Source organism: Strongyloides ratti, assembly GCF_001040885.1.
Source record: "Strongyloides ratti genome assembly S_ratti_ED321, chromosome : X".
Lineage (NCBI taxonomy): Eukaryota > Metazoa > Nematoda > Chromadorea > Rhabditida > Strongyloididae > Strongyloides > Strongyloides ratti.
In genome coordinates, this window is record NC_037309.1 from 321994 (window position 1) to 340635 (window position 18642).

Sequence of the window (18642 nt, forward strand, 5' to 3'; positions counted from 1 at the left end):
CAATAAAATGGTCACATATTATAATTATATTAGCTTAAAATGTGTAATGAAAATCGTTTTATGATTTCAGCTGTAAGTTATAATATTTCTATCCACGAATATTATTATTTCAATTTATCTATCCTTTTATTTTTATAATATAACTTTATACTTTTTGGCACATGTGGCGTTGCCTATTTATGAAAGATAGAAGTTCTTTTTAATTAAATCTCTTCTCTTATATATACATTTATATAAACTATCCTACATTAATTTTATTATTTTAAAATATTTGTTTACAAAAAAATGAAGAAGCCTTCAATATCATAAAAAAAAACTTCATCTGTTAAAACATTTGTAAAATTTTTTAAACAATCATTTTATATAACAGTTAGGTAATTACACGTGCAAAAAGTTAAAATAATTATTAATATAAATATTTTTTCATGATTTTTTATAAGATTTAAATGATCAAACTAGATAATTTTTCTTATTATATATTTAATTTTTTTATATAAAAAATTCTTCTAGTAAAAATATATTTTTTTTTCATTATTGTTCATTTATATTATTGTATTAAATTTTTTTTATATTAAACTATATATTTACATTAAGATTTTGATATATATATATATATATAAATACATATAATAATAAAAAATATCATTTATTTTTGAAAGTGTTTCCAATTTTTAATCGACTTCTTTATGTAGTAACTCTTCTCAGTTTTTTTATTTATTTAAAAGACTTCTTTATTCAAATCAAACAGATATACATACAGTATGTATAGATCTCTTACGCGCAAAGTAACTTCAATTGTTGTGTTAAATGTGTTGTATACAATTTATAAAAAAAAAAATTCTTGTTTATTATCGTCAATATATATAATAAGTCACTTGTAACCTTTAAGTACATATATTAATATTTCATTATTTATAGACTTATCTTTCTTTTTTTTTTTATTTTGTATTATATCTTTTATAATAACTATTCTAATTAATAAAAGTAACCTCTAAAAATATAATACAATATTCAATTTTGTGTATGTGAAGTATGGAAGAAACAAAGGCTGACTATACAGTAGTAGATTCTAAAACTTCTGAAAATCATCTTAATAATTCTATAAATACAAATAATGATAATAATTCGTTAAAAATCCTAGAAGATAAGAAGCAAAATATAGGCAAACATAATAACAAAGATTATGACGTAAGTATTAATAATATTTTTATTTTATTTGTTAATATTATATAAAATATTAACTATATTAAAGAAATACTTATAATTTTGTTTATCTTTATTATAGGGAGATGATAGACATTCATGTTCAGATTCATCTGATGCTCGTCCAGAGTCAACAGAGAATAATGAAAATAACAGAAATTTAATTATCAATTACCTACCAACTTCATTTAAAAATGATGATTTAAGAGAATACTTTTCAAAATTTGGTCCAATAGAATCTTGCAAATTAATTTGTGATAAAACAACTGGTAAGTATAATTAAAAATAAATGATAAAACAAATAAAAATAAGTTGTACTTTTATTCAATTATATAACAAATACTTACAAAAGTAATTAACAAAAATTTTTCATTTTTTTTTAAACATCCTTTTTATTTTGTTCTAATTTTTTTTTTCTGTTATATTTTTTTTTAATTTTAGGTCAAAGTCTTGGTTATGGCTTTGTTCAATTTCTTAATATTAATGATGCTATTACAGCACGCGAGAAATGTAATGAAGCAGTAATATTGGATAAAAAAATAAGGGTGTGTTTTTTTTTTTTAATTTTATTTGTTTATTTTTCTTATTTAAATTCATTATGATGACACATTAGTTTATGTTAATTTTTAAGTACATTTTTTTTATACTCTTATTTGTTAGTTTAACTTTTTGTACCCTTTTAATCTTAAACAAATTGTTAAATTGATAAAAAAAAAAAAGTTTACTTAACCTTATGTAAACAAACAATACATTCATTCAACTAAGAATGATATTGTCTTGGAAGAAAATGAACATTAAATAAAATTTAATACTTTAGTTTTTGTTTTTACAATAAATTAACAATTTCATTTAAATAGTAGTGCTCCATTATCTTTTATAAATAAAATATAATATTTTGTTTATTATGTTTTTTTTTAGGTGTCTTTTGCACGACCATCAAGTGAACAGATAAAAGGAGCCAACCTATATGTTAGTGGATTGGCAAAAGACATTACTGAAGAACTTTTAAAAGAAATGTTTAGTAGATTTGGTGAAATAATTAATGCTAGAGTACTTCGAGACTCAGCAACTGGAAAAATTAAAGGTGTTGGATTTGTTAGATTTAATACTAAAAAAGAGGCACAAACAGCAATTGATATGATGAATGGTTTACAACCACCACATGCAGCTAAACCATTAAATGTCAAATTTGCTAATAGTGTTGTTAATACAACTCAAATACCTACTGGATTAGTAACTTTACCACTTGGTCAAACACCTAATATTATTGCACCACAAATAGTAGATCCATTTTTAATGCAACAATTATTAAATGTTAGCACTTATATTAACGATCGCAACATGATTGGATTATCTGATCCTGGACCAATAAGAAATACCAAAAAATCAAATCATCGTAACAATCCATTGGGTGTACAACAATCATCACAAACTAGTGGAACACAAAATCTTGTTTGGCCTAATCAACCAATACTTCTTAATCAACAATTACCAGTTCTTCAATATCTTCAACCAACACCATTAACACAAGTTCAACATATTACACCTGTATATGGACAACAAACTACAACTACTGCTGCAAATTTATATGCAAATGCTGCTGCTGGATTAGCTTATCCTAATATAAATGCTTTATCACAACAAATTCCAGCAGCCGTTGCAGCAGGATTATCTAATGTTAACCTTTTTTCAACCCCAACAAATGACATTCAACTCAATTCAGGTTACAATTTATATGGTGGAAAACTTACTTTTAACACAACTAAATAATTTTAATCTATTACTATATGAAAAACAAACAGAATATCAAGTATAAATATATATACATATATATATATATTTTCACTTTTTTTTACCAAACAAAATCAGTATCATCTCTTCTGTTACTATAAATATATATATATAATTATATAAAAAAGAAACTGAAGAATTATAATTATACAATTTCCGGGTTTGGTTTGATATTTTACTTTAGTACCAAAAAAAAATTATTTTTTTTATCAATATTATATTATAAATCTTTCATCAATTACAATGAAAAGTTATCATTAATATAATTATATTATACTAAAGAACATTTTATCATAAAGCTTTACACAAATAAATAAAAGAAATTTTTTTTCTTACAATCAAAGTAAAAATAAGATTATATTAATTGAGATGACACGTTGCAACAAGAAGATAAAAATGTTTCTACAAAAAAAAATAAAGTAAAAATAATATGTAATAAATAATATTTTTTTATTTTTTGTTTTTACACATCCAGACACCCAATATTTCACGATTAACTCTTTTTTTTTTTTACTGTAAATAATAACTTTTTTTTATCTTTTTATATTCAAAATAAAAATAAACAATTATTTTTATTTATTTTTTTTTTATTTTTTTTAATATTGAAAATAAAAACAAATTGAAGAGGATGTAATTAAATATATATACGTAGCGCTTCTATATTTAATAACATTTTAAAATTGTTTGTTTATAGTTATTCGTTAACATATATATACGTGTATTATTGTCCATTGAAATATATTTTATTGATAAATAGTCTGATAAAGTTTTATTTGAAGTTTAAACCATTATATATTAAGTGACATTATGCTTATTTTTAATCCTTTTAAAATAGATAAAAAAAAATATTTTTAACTATCTATTGAGTCCCTGCCATTTCAAATAATTTTGATATATATATGCTAAGAAATGTTACAGTTGCATAAATACCACCGATTAAAGAACATAAACGTAAAAAAAATTGAATTGTTGTCCTAGAAATATTTGAAAAAAATTATTATAAATATTTATAATATAAAAAAAATCACTATATACTTACATTGTACTTTCTTTTATTTCAATAACAGTCCCTGTTAATTCATAAACAATTACTATTCCACCATGTCCATGTTCCTCAATTGAGGATGGTTCACTTTTTATAGATGTTACAGCATACTGATATACAAGAGATGGTGATGAAAAAATTGAACCATAGTATATTCTAGTTGGTATAACTTTAATATTATATGTATAAACTGTTTTACCACTTAAAGATATCTCCTCAACACCAGCTAATGGTGTAACAACACCAACATTTTTATCACCAAAGTAGAAACTTTCAATTCGATGTGATGAGTTTCCTGATTTAACTGTCCCTTGTAAATGTGCTATCATATTCTCTAATTCATTACTCCCACCACCAGTTATAATACTTATTGTCTCACTTTGCATTTTTTTAATTTCTAACTCTCCATGTATTCTACAAGCTGTTCCCTCATCCATTGAATTTTTTGTATTTGATGATATAATTTGTAACATACCTATTCCATTACCAAATATAATAACTTTATTATTACCACCAAAAAAAGGATCAACATCATTATCATTATCTTGATGTCCTTTTGAAAGTTCCTTTTTCTCTTCCTCTTGTTTAATATCAGCAGCCTCTTTAAGTTGCTTTTCTATATCTATATTGACAAAATCTATATCATTTAATTTATTAAAATTACTGCCTTTATTATACTTTTTACGATGTGCATCTTGTAATATCCTCCAATATTTATACTCTTTTTCTGATAATTCAAAACGTGTTGGATCTTTATTAAGTGTTGGTTCATTATCATTTTTTTCATCAAATATATCAAATATTTGTGACACAACATCTGATTGTGGTAATTTAAGTTCAAAATTCCCACATGATGTTGCAAGTTGCATATCAATTGTCAATTTAGGAAAACTTAAAGAAATATTTTAAGAATATATGTGTTATGATATTGAGACATTATATCATATAACATACCTTTCAGTATAGTCAGCAGTATTCATTGAATATGTATATTCCTTCTGTCCATAAAACCGATCATATGTATGACCTAGAGTTATAATAATTATAATTGTTATTACAATAAAGCTAGCTAAAAAAAAAATTTTTTTCAATTATATTTGTTATTTATATTTATATATTATTAATTACCAAATCCTTTAGCTGCATTTTTTTCCTCTTTAACTTTTTCTTGAACTTTATTAAAAGAATCTAGTTCTTGAATAACTTCTAAAATAGTACGCCTTTGACGTAATCCCTGTTCCGGTAAACTCATGTATACTAGAAAAAAATATATATATATATTTATTTATATATTATTATAATATCACTATTATATTTATAGATCTTATATGTTTTTAAAAAAATTGTTTTCCTTTATATTTGACAATAAAATAGTGGATTTGCGTCATCATTTTTATTTTATCATTTCATTCATATACTGACAAACATTTGTATTGTTGGAGGAGTAGTTTCTTAAAACGAAGTTTTATAAAGATAATTTAAATTATGGAATAGTGTTTTTTCGAAAAAATATTATTTTGATCAACGTTGTTATACAATATTATAATATTTAAAATTATAACATCATATTATTACAGTCTTTTAGTAAATAAGGCGTAGACAAAAATATACATAGAAAATGTAAAACCATATATAGCTGTTATAATATTTTTACTTTCTATATTCCACTTTGCGTGTGCTATAACACAACCCTATTTATATATTTTCTATAACTATTTTAAAATACATATATTTTTTTTATTCTTTGTATAAGATTGTTTTTATCACTAAAATATTTATTTTTTTTCGCAAAATATTTTATGTATGGTTTCTATATACAAAGATAAAAAAATGAACAATTACATAGATAAATATATATATATATATATATAAGTTATTTTTTAAAGATATGTTAAAATAGATATTTCAAGCATCTTAAAAATTATTTATTTTTAGTATTACTTTGTTTTTTTTGGTTTCTCTCTCTTTATATTCTATTCAAAAAAAAATATTACTCTACATCTTGATATATTATTTATCTTTAAAGTAATATTATGTAGAAGGACATAGATGTTTTTTGAGGTTACATACTTTATCATTTTTGATTCGTTATTTTTTTTTTTTTTTTTTTTTTGAGGAGACAGATAACATTTTTTCTTCAATACAAATTGTATATAAACATTTAATTACATATGTATTTTAACCTCGAGGTCGCTATACTTCTAACTAAAATAAAATATTTCATAATTTTTCATTCTCAAAAGGACATTATATACCTTAATATTTTCACATTTTTTTTCTATATGTTTTTTATTACTTAGTAATTTCTTTCTTCTATTAGTTATGTATTTTATACTTGTTACTACTCTTGGTACCTATATTACAATTCTAATTGTGATATGTATCTTCTTTTTTATTACAATAGTATATATAATATTTAGTGTACTTGATATAAGTTATACTTTTCGAAAAGTAATGATAATTTATGGGGGTAAAATTAGTTTTTTTTTTTTCTATTGTATCTAATACATATAAAGTGTTTATTATTTTGAAATAAATTTATAAAAAAAAAATTTAGTTAACCGGTATGTAAAAGGTAGTGGGTTAGAGAGAAAAGAGAATAGAAAACTTTTACATATATTGTCATTTTATGATTTCCTCAAATATTCTGTTGTGATTCACACTTTTATTTATTTTATATAAATTATATCATATTTTAAATGAGATAATTTTGAAATTTTAATGTAAAAATTATGTATAACAACTGTTTTATTACATATATATTATATAAAAATAATAATATATGTAATTGTAATTTTTAGAGTGAGATAGATGTTCTTGTGTCGTGTGGTGCTTATTCAAAGCTCTCAAATTGTTATTATTAAATATTTAGGAACAGACAAATATTCAATTAGAGACAGAAAGGTTTGTGTTGATAAGCCATATGACAATTGTTGAATATTATTATTTAAAAATATATGATGAAACAAAAAAATGTATTTTAGTATATATTAATGACTCAAAAAAAAGTTGTTTTTTTTTTTATCAAAAATTCTTTTGTGTTAAAATTACCTTTTATATATATTACACATGTATATATTTGTGCGCATGTAAAGTTAATGTAATCTTATATTCATTATATTTTTATTTCTACAACTTTCTGTCTAAGGTGGTTGTGGTGGTCTTATTATTTTCATTTCGCATACTTTCTAAAAATAATTGCATTCTCTTTACCCCCTTGAGGTAACTCTCTTAAAAATTTTTATTACACAAAAAGAAAGTTTGTTGGTTCGTTGTTTTACTGGGGCTTGATTATTGCAAAAGACACATTATTTCAATCTTTCAAATCATATTTAGTAGTATAATGATATAAATTTATATATATATATATATTTCTACTAAGCTACACTATCACTTAGTCGTTGTTTTACTGGTCAACTTTCATTATACTATCTTATCTGCACAGTAAAAATTAGTATGCGATCACATTTAACAATATTATATAAAGTGTCGTGTTGTCAAGCAATTGTGAAAGTAAAGAGATGTGTGATTTTAAGTTACTATTATATAAATTTAAAAATATGCTCATCATGTAATTAAAGAAATTTAAGATACATTCTATGAGAAAGGTATATATCTTAGTATGACTGAAAATTTATTACTTAAATGTTTCCTTTATACTTTAGAATTTGAATTGTTAAGCGTTATGTTTTTACCTTGATATCACAAAAGTAGAAATATTTATTTGATGATATGTTAATATTCACACTAAATAGTATATCAAGGTGCCTTCTATTTTATATGACATATCATTGTTAATTTGTCTTTTATCATCGTCTATCTATATATTATATATATGTAATATATGTCTCAATATATTACATATACATATACATTTTTTTTTTAAATTTTTCTTTGTTCCTTTCAAATTCATTAATTTCTTTTTTTCAGAGGACATTAAAAAGGGCGCCACTTTGAATAGCCCTTTCCCAACCCTCGCGTTACCACTACATAACATCTATTGTGGCAAACGGTTTAAACCTTCACTTATTCCAAAAAGATCTGGAATAATTCAAACCCTAAAGGCATTAGATTATCTCTCTATTTAAAGTGAGAAATCTAAAATTTTTTTTTTTTTTTTTATAAATTTTGCAAAAACCAGTTTAGCATTTTTTTGCCTAAAACTTTTTTTCTTCAAACATGCTCAATAGTTTTAAGTCTTCTGTAAATGAATTGAATAGTGATTGTCAGCTTCCAAAATCTTCTTTCACAAAAAATTTTTCATTGTAAGTAAAAATAAAATTAATTGTTAGAAACCAGTATAATTATTAATTTTTTTATTATTTCAGCACATCACCTATACCTAAAAAAGAATGTGATACGATAATATCAGATAAAGAAACGTATTCACAATTTGACAAATATTTTGGACAAAATTTAGAAGAATTAAAACACAATAAAGAACAAATATATAAAGATGAATATAGTAATGAAAATATTTTAAGTGATGAAGAATATACTTATTGCACTTTGTATTCTGATATATTTCAAGGGAATACTTTGAATTGTTCTAATGGCCTTATATATGATTGTTCCCAAGAATATAATAATACTTTCAAATGTAGTAGTAATGGATCAATGTCTAATATCTATAATCAATCTTCTACAAACGATAAGACTTTGTATCTACCAAAAAATACTGATCATTGTTTTAAAAATTTGTTTTCTCATAGCAATGATTCAGAATGTCATAATCACCAACAACCCACCTCGTATCCTGCTAACAATATGTTTGGTTTTGGCATACCATTTAATAATCAGAAATTTAATGCCAGTGATAATAATCTACAGGTTGACACAACGGCATCAACAACAAATAACACTTCTTTTTCAATTGAAAATTCAAAAGATTTCTATGATAATCAAATTAATACAAACAATGATACTAATTTTGATGAGTTAAGTTTAACTGAAGAATTAAATATGATTAAATCAACATCACAAGAAAATCTTAATCAACTTGCTTCACATTATGGAACTGAACGAGTTGATATCACTTCAGAACTTAAAAATAAGTTGAGAATGAAAATTTCTTCATCAAATGCTGATAATGACTACTCTGTTTTTGATAAAGATTCAGTTAACCATGAATTAATATCGACAAATATTAACCGTTTAATGAGTGATGATAAAAATTACGATTTTGAGTGGGATGAGGGTGTTGAAGATCCAACTGATGCCGAGGTTGAGGAAATACTTGAAAATTGTACTAATCAAAAAGACTGTAATATGGATAGCGACAACTTGACAAAATATGATGAAAGAATTGAAATAAATGAAGATACCAATGTTGCTGTAATAGAAAATATTGGTGCTGTTTTTATCAAATCTGACACATCAAATGTCAAATTTAAAACAACAAAACTTAAAGAAATTTGCGACAACGTCTTACGCCACAAGATGTTAGATAAATATTGTGAAGATGAAAAAATGGATTCAATGGGAAATGTTGAGTCAATCGTCGATGATTGGGTTGAAATCTCAGAATCATTAAATCAAAATCTTTCACATCAAATGGATGATGATAATCTTCCTGAACCATCTGTACTATCGGATATTGAGATGCTTCTTGATGAACCAGTTTCAAAGAAGGTGGTAACTCAGGATTTCAACTCTAATTTTCGAAATTGCCTTTTAATTAATTATCATACATTGTTGGTTTACGTTACCTACCTTAAAAAGAATGAATTTGGCATTCTTGATAAAGTGCCCTTAAAAGACGACTATTATATGTTAATATTTAATAAAGAAAAGGAAGCAATTGAAGTTAAATGTGCCGCTAAAAAGAGAGGCCTTTATGCAGAGACTTATGAAGATATCAAAAATAATCCTTATGATCAGGAAAAGAAAAATTACTGGAAACACCCTGATGTTTTAAAATGGTTGTAAAGAGATGTACATTATTTTAGTGTTAATTTCAATGTTTTATAATGTTTTAAACTTCTAGAATCAGCGATTTTTTTAATAAGAAAAGAAACAAAAAAAGAACAAAAAATTTAAAAAAGATACAAAAAAATTTCACGAGACATCAAAAAAAAAAAATAAGAAAATTTTGTCAATTTACGTTTTTGCCGAGCATTCTTTAATTTTTTTACCATTTTTTTTCTATTTTTTTTTTACAAAACTTGATAACATAATTTAAACTTTTTTTTGCAGTTTTCAAATTTGAAAGTATAGTGGTTAAGTTGAAGTTTTATACAACTTATGTTGCAACAATAATAATTTTTATTACTATTTAAAATGAAATTTTTGTGCCATCAATGTTGTTGTCTTTTTTATACTACTATACATTTAAATTATACCAAAATGGATAATTACTACAAAATTAATTATATGAATTAAAAATTGTTACGATTTGATGACTGCTTTTTTTTTGTTTAATAATGTTTTTTAAATAAAAATTTTAATTTTTTTTTGGTTTTATCAAATTATATCTAATTGAAAGTTTTGTATATTGTTTTAAGAGTATTTATTAATTATAAAAGCAATCATATATTTTATTATTTATATATTAAAAACAAATATAACATCTACTTAAGTATATTTTTATGGGTGTATTTTTTTTTGAGTTATACGAGAACAAAAATATTATTATTAGTACAATTATTATTAAATGATGACATTATGAGAAGATATAACTTTTGTTATTTGCGTCTATTTGCCATAACTTCTTCCGTATTCTGATCTACTATTGTAGGGTGATTTAAAGTCTCCGTCTATTTCATATTGTGTATTCATTTGTTGGGGAATTCTTGGTTGAGCTGCATTTGGTGAGACTAATATAACAGAATCAATATTTTGGCAAACACATGTTCCTGGTTCTCCTGGTGGTCCTTGATTTCCTGGTGGTCCTTCTGGTCCTGGATATCCTTGCTCACCTGGTTCACCTGGTACTCCTGGCCATCCTCTTTCTCCTTGTAATCCTGTAAGACCATTTCTTCCTGGTAAACCTGGTACTCCTGGAGCTCCAATTGGTCCATTTGGACCTGGATCTCCTGGTGGACCCTCACGTACTTCTCCTTCTGGTGTTTCTCCTTTATCACCTGGTGCACCTGGTCCACCTCTAAATCCTGGTGGTCCTTGTGGACCTGGCTCACCTGGTAAACCATCTTCACCATCTTTACCTTTTAAACCATGAGCACCAACAGGACCTGGATCTCCAGGAAAACCTGGCCATCCTTTAATTCCTGGTGGTCCTTTAGGACATGGTCTACATGGTGGTGGTTCTCTAGCTGCATGAATTGGACATGTTTGATTTGGTGATATGCCTGGTATTCCTGGTGTTCCTGCTTTGCCTGGATTTCCTGGTTTTCCAGGTTCACCAGCTGGTCCTCTTGGGCCTGGTGGTCCAGGAATACAACAACCCGGACATTCAGTTTGAATAGGTGTTCCTGTTACATCACTACGATAACCTTCATATGAACGTTTTGTTCTGTTACTTGGAGCACCGAAACCTCCAAAAGATAATATATCAAAAGCTTCTTTATTTGATTTTTCACAAAAAAGCATTTCTCTTTCAGCATATTCAACAGTTAATTGTACATTATTATACATAACAGGTAACGTTAGGCAAACAATTATTAAAGATAAAAGACTAAAAAAAAATTATTAATTATAATCTTAAAATAATTAATATAAAAAATACCTAAATGTTACTTGAATTATTGTAATAATTTTATATATTTTATCTTTTGTTGATATTTCATTTTCTATTGAATGCTTTCCGTCTTTAATTCCGACAGCTAAAGCCATCTTCTAAAAATAATAAATTATTAATAATAATAGTATAATAATTAAAAATATTAATTGAAAGTGGATATATATAATTTTTGTCTAGGATAATTAAAAAATAAAAATTTTAATTTAATATTTAAATAAAATAAGAATATGGGATATAATAGTAAAATCAAAAATAGCTTCTTATTTGTTAGATATGAAACGGGGTTATAACTATTACAACATTCATTATGTGATATTGTATATTCATTATATTTTTGTAGGTGTATTCATTACAAAAGTCAATAGGTTAAAGGGAAAATGCTATGGAATTTATAAAGAAGAAATCAAGATATAGAAAAGAATGCCTTTTTAATAGATTTTAACAATGTCATGTAACATTATATTACATTTAACTATATTGTGATATAAACTTCCTATTTAAATATAATCAAAAGATTTAAACATTATAACATAAATTGTGATATAAAAGGTAATATTTATAAACATGAAACAAGATAAATTTTTAACTAAACAATTATATTTATATATATCTTAAAAGGCCTATAAATAATAAGTTAATTAACACTCTTTTTCTATATACCATTTTCAAGGCAAATATTTTGGAAAATGGATATTATATATATATTATAAAGAACCGCTTATTCTAATTATTGTTAAAAAATATTTCTAATTATAATAAATTGAGCAATTGATAAATGAATTGATACCACATTAAGTGATAGGTACGATGACCTAATTAAATTAAGGTAATAGTATAGATCTTCTCATGGTCATTTATACACAAACATATCTTATGCTTCAAAATTAACTTACTGTAAAATATTTTTTTTTTTACAAGTCTCCTGTTTTCGGTCAAGTTCATTTAAACATAAAATAGATTGGTTATAGTGATTATAATTAGGTTAAAATATCCAAATTTATAAAATTTTAAAAATTTATTTAAACCTTTAGATGGTTTAAGGAATGTGATAACGAATTTATACATTGAATAAAATATTAATTTTAACATGATTTATGTGTCCTATATTGTTCAAATTTCATTTAATTGTTTTGGTAATATAAAAAAAAAGAACTAAATAACATAATATTAATATTTTACACAATTTAATATCATTACAAAAAGTATATTTAAAGAAAATGAAATGTTGACATTGAAAAGTTATTTTTAGAAATAATTAATTATTTTGTACTTATTGTTTTTGAAGTTATATATTTTTTTTATTTTTCTATAAAAAAAAATACGAAATATGTCAAAAATAACAAAAATGTTTAAAATATTTTTTTATTAAAAATATTAAAATTACCAGAACTATGAGATACGTACATGGTATAATGACTTATTAAAATTATTATTAATTATTATAAATAAATTTGAAGAATCATACATTATGTCTAAAGTTAATATCTGTTTCTAAAGTAGTTGCTTTTATCATTGCCAGCGGGAAAACCGTAATTATCATTTGCGTTTGTTTGACGGTCGTCTATTACAGTCACTTCTTCTCTTGGAATTTGAGCTGGTCTGCTAGCAGGTTTTTGACCTTGAATATCAGATATAACAACTTCAGTATCCTGACAAACACATGTTCCTGGTGTTCCTGTTGGTCCTTGTTCTCCTCTTGGTCCTGATGGTCCCGGAGGTCCTGGTGGTCCTGGAGGACCTGGTGGACCTGGCCATCCTTTTTCACCTGGACTACCTGGATATCCATCTTCACCAGGGGCACCAGGATGTCCTGGAGGTCCCCATGGTCCAGGCTCACCTGGATCTCCTGGTGGTCCTGGAATAACATGAGCTTCTGGTGTAACTCCTTTATCTCCTGGTGGTCCTTGTGGTCCCTGTGGTCCTGGAGGTCCTGGTGGACCATCTTCACCTGGTTTTCCTGGTAAGCCATCAAGTCCTGGTCTACCTGGTATACCTGAATCACCTGGATCTCCTGGAAATCCTGGATGTCCTGGTACTCCACGTGGTCCTTGTGGACATGGAAGGCATGGTGGTGGTTCAAATACTCTTTCTGGAATACAAGATGCATTAGGTGTAATTCCTGGTCTTCCTGGGGCTCCATCTGGTCCAGGTGCTCCTGGAATACCTGGTAAACCTGGATCACCTTTTGGTCCTCTTTCACCTGGTATACAACAAGCTGGACACTCTTGGAAATGTGGTACATTCAAAGCAATCATTGAAGCACCATATCCACCATAACCATTACTTCGTTTAGTTCTATTAATTGGTGTACCTATAAATTCTTTAACATTACTTATTTCAACTTCAATATCTGCATTTGATGCTTCACAATAAGCAAAATCTTGTTTACTAAATTCAGAAACTGAATTAGCATAGTCATAAAGTGATGGAACTACAAGACAAATTGTTAAAAGTGAGGAAATAGATAAAATTGCTGCAATAGATATGGTAATTCTATAAGCTCTTTCTTTTCCATCATCCAAGATTTCTAAATTATTTGTTGTATTGCTAAATCTCCTATGGCCAATAGAAACTTTCATTTGTTGGTCGTTTGACTTCATGTCCAAAACACTTTTGGACAATATATTTATACAAGTGACAGGAGAATTAAACTATAAATATATTATTATTAGATAAAATTTATAAATATTTATTATAAAGAAATAAAAAAAATATATTTAAATGTTTTTGATTGTTTAAATTAAATAACTACAAATTCATTAATGTATATATATTTATATTATTAAAAATATGTTAGTAACATTTTGTTTGCAAAATATTACGTAAAAGAAGAAGGAAATAATTTATAAAATTAAAGAAGGGTATATTTGAAGATTTATGTTTAAATCATGATAAAGACAATGAAAGATAAACATATCATGACCTAGAAAAAGAATGGCAAGGGCTTGACTAATTAATGAAAGACTAAGATATTTGTGATAATATTTCTTTACCTATACCTATGATCAAATTATCTGTAAAATAGAGATATATTTAATAGTATCATTTTATATTTATTAATTAATTTATATCAATTTATTGATAAAAAGGTGATATTATATATAAAATAAAAGGGAACCAATTTTTGGACATTAATAAAGTTAAAGTAATCAACAAAAATTATAATAAGATATATTATAGTTAAATAATTTATGGTATTATATATATATATGCTTTATACTACCAAAAATGTCTATTTATTAGATAATGACATATTAAAAAATTAACAAAATAGGTTAGTCTGTACAGATGTCGGCTATCTTTCTAAAACAATTAAAGGAATTGTGAATCCCAAAGTTGAAGGATGTTAATTTACTATGACAATTTGGTACAAGTGTAAAAAGAAATACTGATGGAGATCTGTTAAATATATATATTTAGAAATATATAATATCTTTCAAGGTATAGAAATCTTGTAATAACTAATTCAAGGGTAAAAATGTAATCTTTTTAAAATGTAACTTTTATATTTATAAAATAGTACTTGCCAGTCTATCTTTCATTAATTAATTTTATTATTTTATTACATTTAATTACACATACTTTTGATTATCAAACTTAATTTATTTTGCAAAAAAAAAGGTAAAATATAAATTTAAAACAACATAGTTTGATATGAAAGAAAAAAAAATTTATTGACATTTTAATTAAGAGTTTTTTAAGCATGACCGAATAAGATAACACAACATCCAATACGAATTATGTCACCACTTTTAAGGAATACACTTGGCATAAATGCTTTGCTAACATCTTTAAGTTTAAAATATTTTTGACATCCACAATTGCCATTAGAAGTTGATGAAAGACGATCTTTGCCAATTAATATACCATTAACAAATACTGGATATCTTCCTAAAACAAAAAGTTCATATTTTCCCAATGTTGGAATATATTTTATATCAACCATACGATCCTTTATTTCACAACAATTATTATATGGAAATCTGTTAATTTTGACATCTATTTTGGAGTCTTTATTTCCTAAATATAGTTGATCATAAAAAAAATAACGAATTGAAAAACTTCTACTTATAATAAATGCTTTCAATGAAACTTTAAGTACATATTTTAAAACAATATTTGTTAATGCAAATTGTTTTTTCAATTCATCATTATCTTTCTCTATGTCATCAGCAAAATCTTTTAATGACTCATCATTAATATCCTCTACAATTATATCCCACTTACATAATTGCTCATACTGATTATAAATATCATAAACATCATCCTCTAATTTTTGTTTAAGAATATTGCGAATTTTTGTATCTTTTAATTCAAAATGTTGTAAAAGTTTGGCAAATTGGGATGTATAATAACGTTCGACCTCTATTGGTACATTGCGACAAAAATTTTTTGGTCTTTTTAAAACTCTAGGCTTTTCCTCACGTTCTATTTGTTTAACAGCATTCCTAAATTCTAACTCAAATTCAATATTGCTTTTAAAACCGCCATCATTATATTTATTAATTGCATCGAGAACCCTACTATATGACAATAAATTAGGTTCTTTTTTAGGTTCATTGATATGATAGCCACAATTAAAATCATCTAATGGTGTATAACAGAATGGTGGTGTTAAACAATCACAATGATATTGTCCACTGCAAAAAGTACATTTCATTATATGTTTGACTTCAGTTTCTGGCTTTAAACAGAGATAACAACAATTTCTTAATGATCCAAACAACCCATTTGGGTATAATGAATTTCTATACCATATATCATCATCAGATGAATCACTAAATGAGTCATCATCAAAATCACATGGTGGTTTATCGATAACATTTACAAGTAAATTATAATATTTCATTTTTATATTACTAGGTTTTTTATGTAACTTATCATAAACATTAATATTATTATTAAGTTTTTCAAAAAAGCTTAGTTTCTTTGTATCACCTGTTTTTCTTGCAAGACATCTTTCTGTTCTTAATGATTTTTTAATATCGCTAATTTCTTCCTTTGTTATATTTTTTAAATGACAATTAATACATCTCCAAGGACGTTTAGGAAAAGTATATTTGAATAATCTTATAGGATAACATACCCAATGATAAGCATCTCTACACCAGCGACATCTGAGGACAACATCTGATATCTCATTACATACAACACATGGTGGTATACCACCTTTTTCATCTTCTTTTACAGTACAATCATTAATATATCCCGGTTCTCTAGGCACTTTAATTTTTTTTATACATAATTTTTTAAATTCTTCAGCCATTTCTGAATCAATTATGTTTTTCTATAATAACTATAATAATATATTTTTATTAAATTTAACTCACCTTTAACAAACTATCTATATAACCATGAAATTTTTTTTGTCCTTGATTTACTTTTTTTTGTGAAACAGTTTCTTTTTTGACAGCATCTTGATATGTTGTTAAAACATTTATATCATATGTCTGGACTGTTTTGCGTCTTCTTTTACCAGTAATTATATTTTCTACATTAATATCATTATATTGATGCTCTTGGAGAATTGAATTTTCTCTTCCACTTTCTTTTATTTGATTAGCATCTGTTGTTTGCTTCGTTTCATTAGATTTAGTTATTTTTCTAGGTATTTCTTTTTTGGTTGTTTCTTTTTTACTTAGTTCTTTCTCTTTCATACTTAATTCTCCCGCTATTTGTGTATTATTAGCAATTGTTTTTTTAGTAATACAAATTGATGGAGATCTTTTTTTACATACACGTTTATTTTTAATTACCTCCTCATTTTGAGTTTCTTCTATTATGTTACTTTTAAACCGCTTACATGTCTTTTTTGCATTTATATTATTATCTGTCATTGAAATATAATCCACTGTTTTCTTCTTTTTTAATGTATTTGTACTATTATTTTTACTATTTTCAATACATTCCTCTACATACTTAGGTGCAACATTTCGTGTTCTTCTTTTAACTCTTTCATACAATGATTCTTTTGATGTATTTAATATTTCATCTTTACTTTGCTTAATGTGCGATGGTCCAGCTAAAATTATTATTAAAAAATAAATTTTTAAAATATACTTACGTTCTGAAAGAATATGAGAAAATTTCCAATTTGCATCATCTAACTCATCATTTAAAACAAATGACCCTTTATCTTTCCCGCAATTTTCTTTTCCATTTATTTTTTGCAAATATTCATTATCCATTATATTTGATTTCACTTTTTTATTATTTCTTTTAGACATTATAAAAATATAATTAGTGAACAATATATGAATAATATCCTTTATTATTAAAAGAAATATTTAAAACAAATTAGTGTATAGTTAGTTTTAAAAATTATTTTTATAAAATAAAGTGACAATTTCCCAAATAGTTCTTATCTTAACACAATACTACAATAAATTCATTATTACCGCTTCTTTCATTTATTAGCATGCAATCTGATGATAATAAAATTAATGTTGTAGGCATATAATAACAATTTCTAATAATAGTTTTTGTAATTGTAAAAAATATATTTTTTTTAACACTAAAAAGTACAAATAATACAATTTTATATTTATAAAAAAATCTATATTCTATGGTAATCTATTGAATATTATAATACATATAAAAATGAGTAATATATTTATAAAACATTGTTTAAATATTGAATACTAATAGCTTTGTCTGGAAAAAACTTAAGTATCTTAGATAATTTTGGAGTTAGTAGATGCCACTATAAACATCTTTCCAAATATTATTTATAAGAGATTTCATTGTTAATTTTTATATTGTTCTTAGTATAAAAATTATTTTGGTAATCAGTTTTGATTAGTTAGGTATGTGTATGTTAAAAGCTTAGAAAGTGATTATACATATAAATATATTTATTTATAATGATAATACTTGTTTTGTAACATTTGTATATGCATTTGAC

The 18642-nt window shown here is 24.8% G+C and overlaps 6 protein-coding genes across 6 annotated transcripts; 2 read left to right on the plus strand and 4 right to left on the minus strand.

Moving 5' to 3' along the window:
- Nucleotides 1-1032: 1032 nt before the first annotated feature.
- On the plus strand, nucleotides 1033-2973 carry SRAE_X000005900 (RNA recognition motif domain and Paraneoplastic encephalomyelitis antigen family and Nucleotide-binding, alpha-beta plait domain-containing protein; the record flags this gene model as incomplete). The annotated part of the gene is made up of 4 exons (XM_024644356.1): nucleotides 1033-1188; nucleotides 1286-1472; nucleotides 1645-1748; nucleotides 2122-2973. The coding sequence occupies 4 exons, from the start codon at nucleotides 1033-1035 to the stop codon at nucleotides 2971-2973; spliced, it is 1299 nt and encodes a 432-aa protein (XP_024509924.1).
- An 880-nt stretch (nucleotides 2974-3853) lies between these two features.
- SRAE_X000006000 (Endoplasmic reticulum-Golgi intermediate compartment protein 2) lies at nucleotides 3854-5291 on the minus strand (the record flags this gene model as incomplete). Its single annotated transcript, XM_024644357.1, has 5 exons — nucleotides 3854-3968; nucleotides 4034-4661; nucleotides 4704-4930; nucleotides 4994-5108; nucleotides 5168-5291. 5 exons carry the CDS (start codon nucleotides 5289-5291, stop codon nucleotides 3854-3856), a joined length of 1209 nt encoding a protein of 402 aa, XP_024509925.1.
- A 2927-nt stretch (nucleotides 5292-8218) lies between these two features.
- SRAE_X000006100 (Hypothetical protein) lies at nucleotides 8219-9967 on the plus strand (the record flags this gene model as incomplete). Its single annotated transcript, XM_024644358.1, has 2 exons — nucleotides 8219-8304; nucleotides 8368-9967. 2 exons carry the CDS (start codon nucleotides 8219-8221, stop codon nucleotides 9965-9967), a joined length of 1686 nt encoding a protein of 561 aa, XP_024509926.1.
- A 765-nt stretch (nucleotides 9968-10732) lies between these two features.
- SRAE_X000006200 (Collagen alpha-5(IV) chain) lies at nucleotides 10733-11830 on the minus strand (the record flags this gene model as incomplete). Its single annotated transcript, XM_024644359.1, has 2 exons — nucleotides 10733-11672; nucleotides 11724-11830. 2 exons carry the CDS (start codon nucleotides 11828-11830, stop codon nucleotides 10733-10735), a joined length of 1047 nt encoding a protein of 348 aa, XP_024509927.1.
- Nucleotides 11831-13216: 1386 nt separating this feature from the next.
- On the minus strand, nucleotides 13217-14338 carry SRAE_X000006300 (Collagen alpha-5(IV) chain; the record flags this gene model as incomplete). The annotated part of the gene is made up of 1 exon (XM_024644360.1): nucleotides 13217-14338. One exon carries the CDS (start codon nucleotides 14336-14338, stop codon nucleotides 13217-13219), a length of 1122 nt encoding a protein of 373 aa, XP_024509928.1.
- A 1097-nt stretch (nucleotides 14339-15435) lies between these two features.
- On the minus strand, nucleotides 15436-17926 carry SRAE_X000006400 (Zinc finger, PHD-type domain and Zinc finger, FYVE/PHD-type domain and Zinc finger, RING/FYVE/PHD-type domain-containing protein; the record flags this gene model as incomplete). The annotated part of the gene is made up of 5 exons (XM_024644361.1): nucleotides 15436-15758; nucleotides 15807-15917; nucleotides 15966-17025; nucleotides 17069-17760; nucleotides 17803-17926. 5 exons carry the CDS (start codon nucleotides 17924-17926, stop codon nucleotides 15436-15438), a joined length of 2310 nt encoding a protein of 769 aa, XP_024509929.1.
- Between the last annotated feature and the right edge of the window lie 716 nt (nucleotides 17927-18642).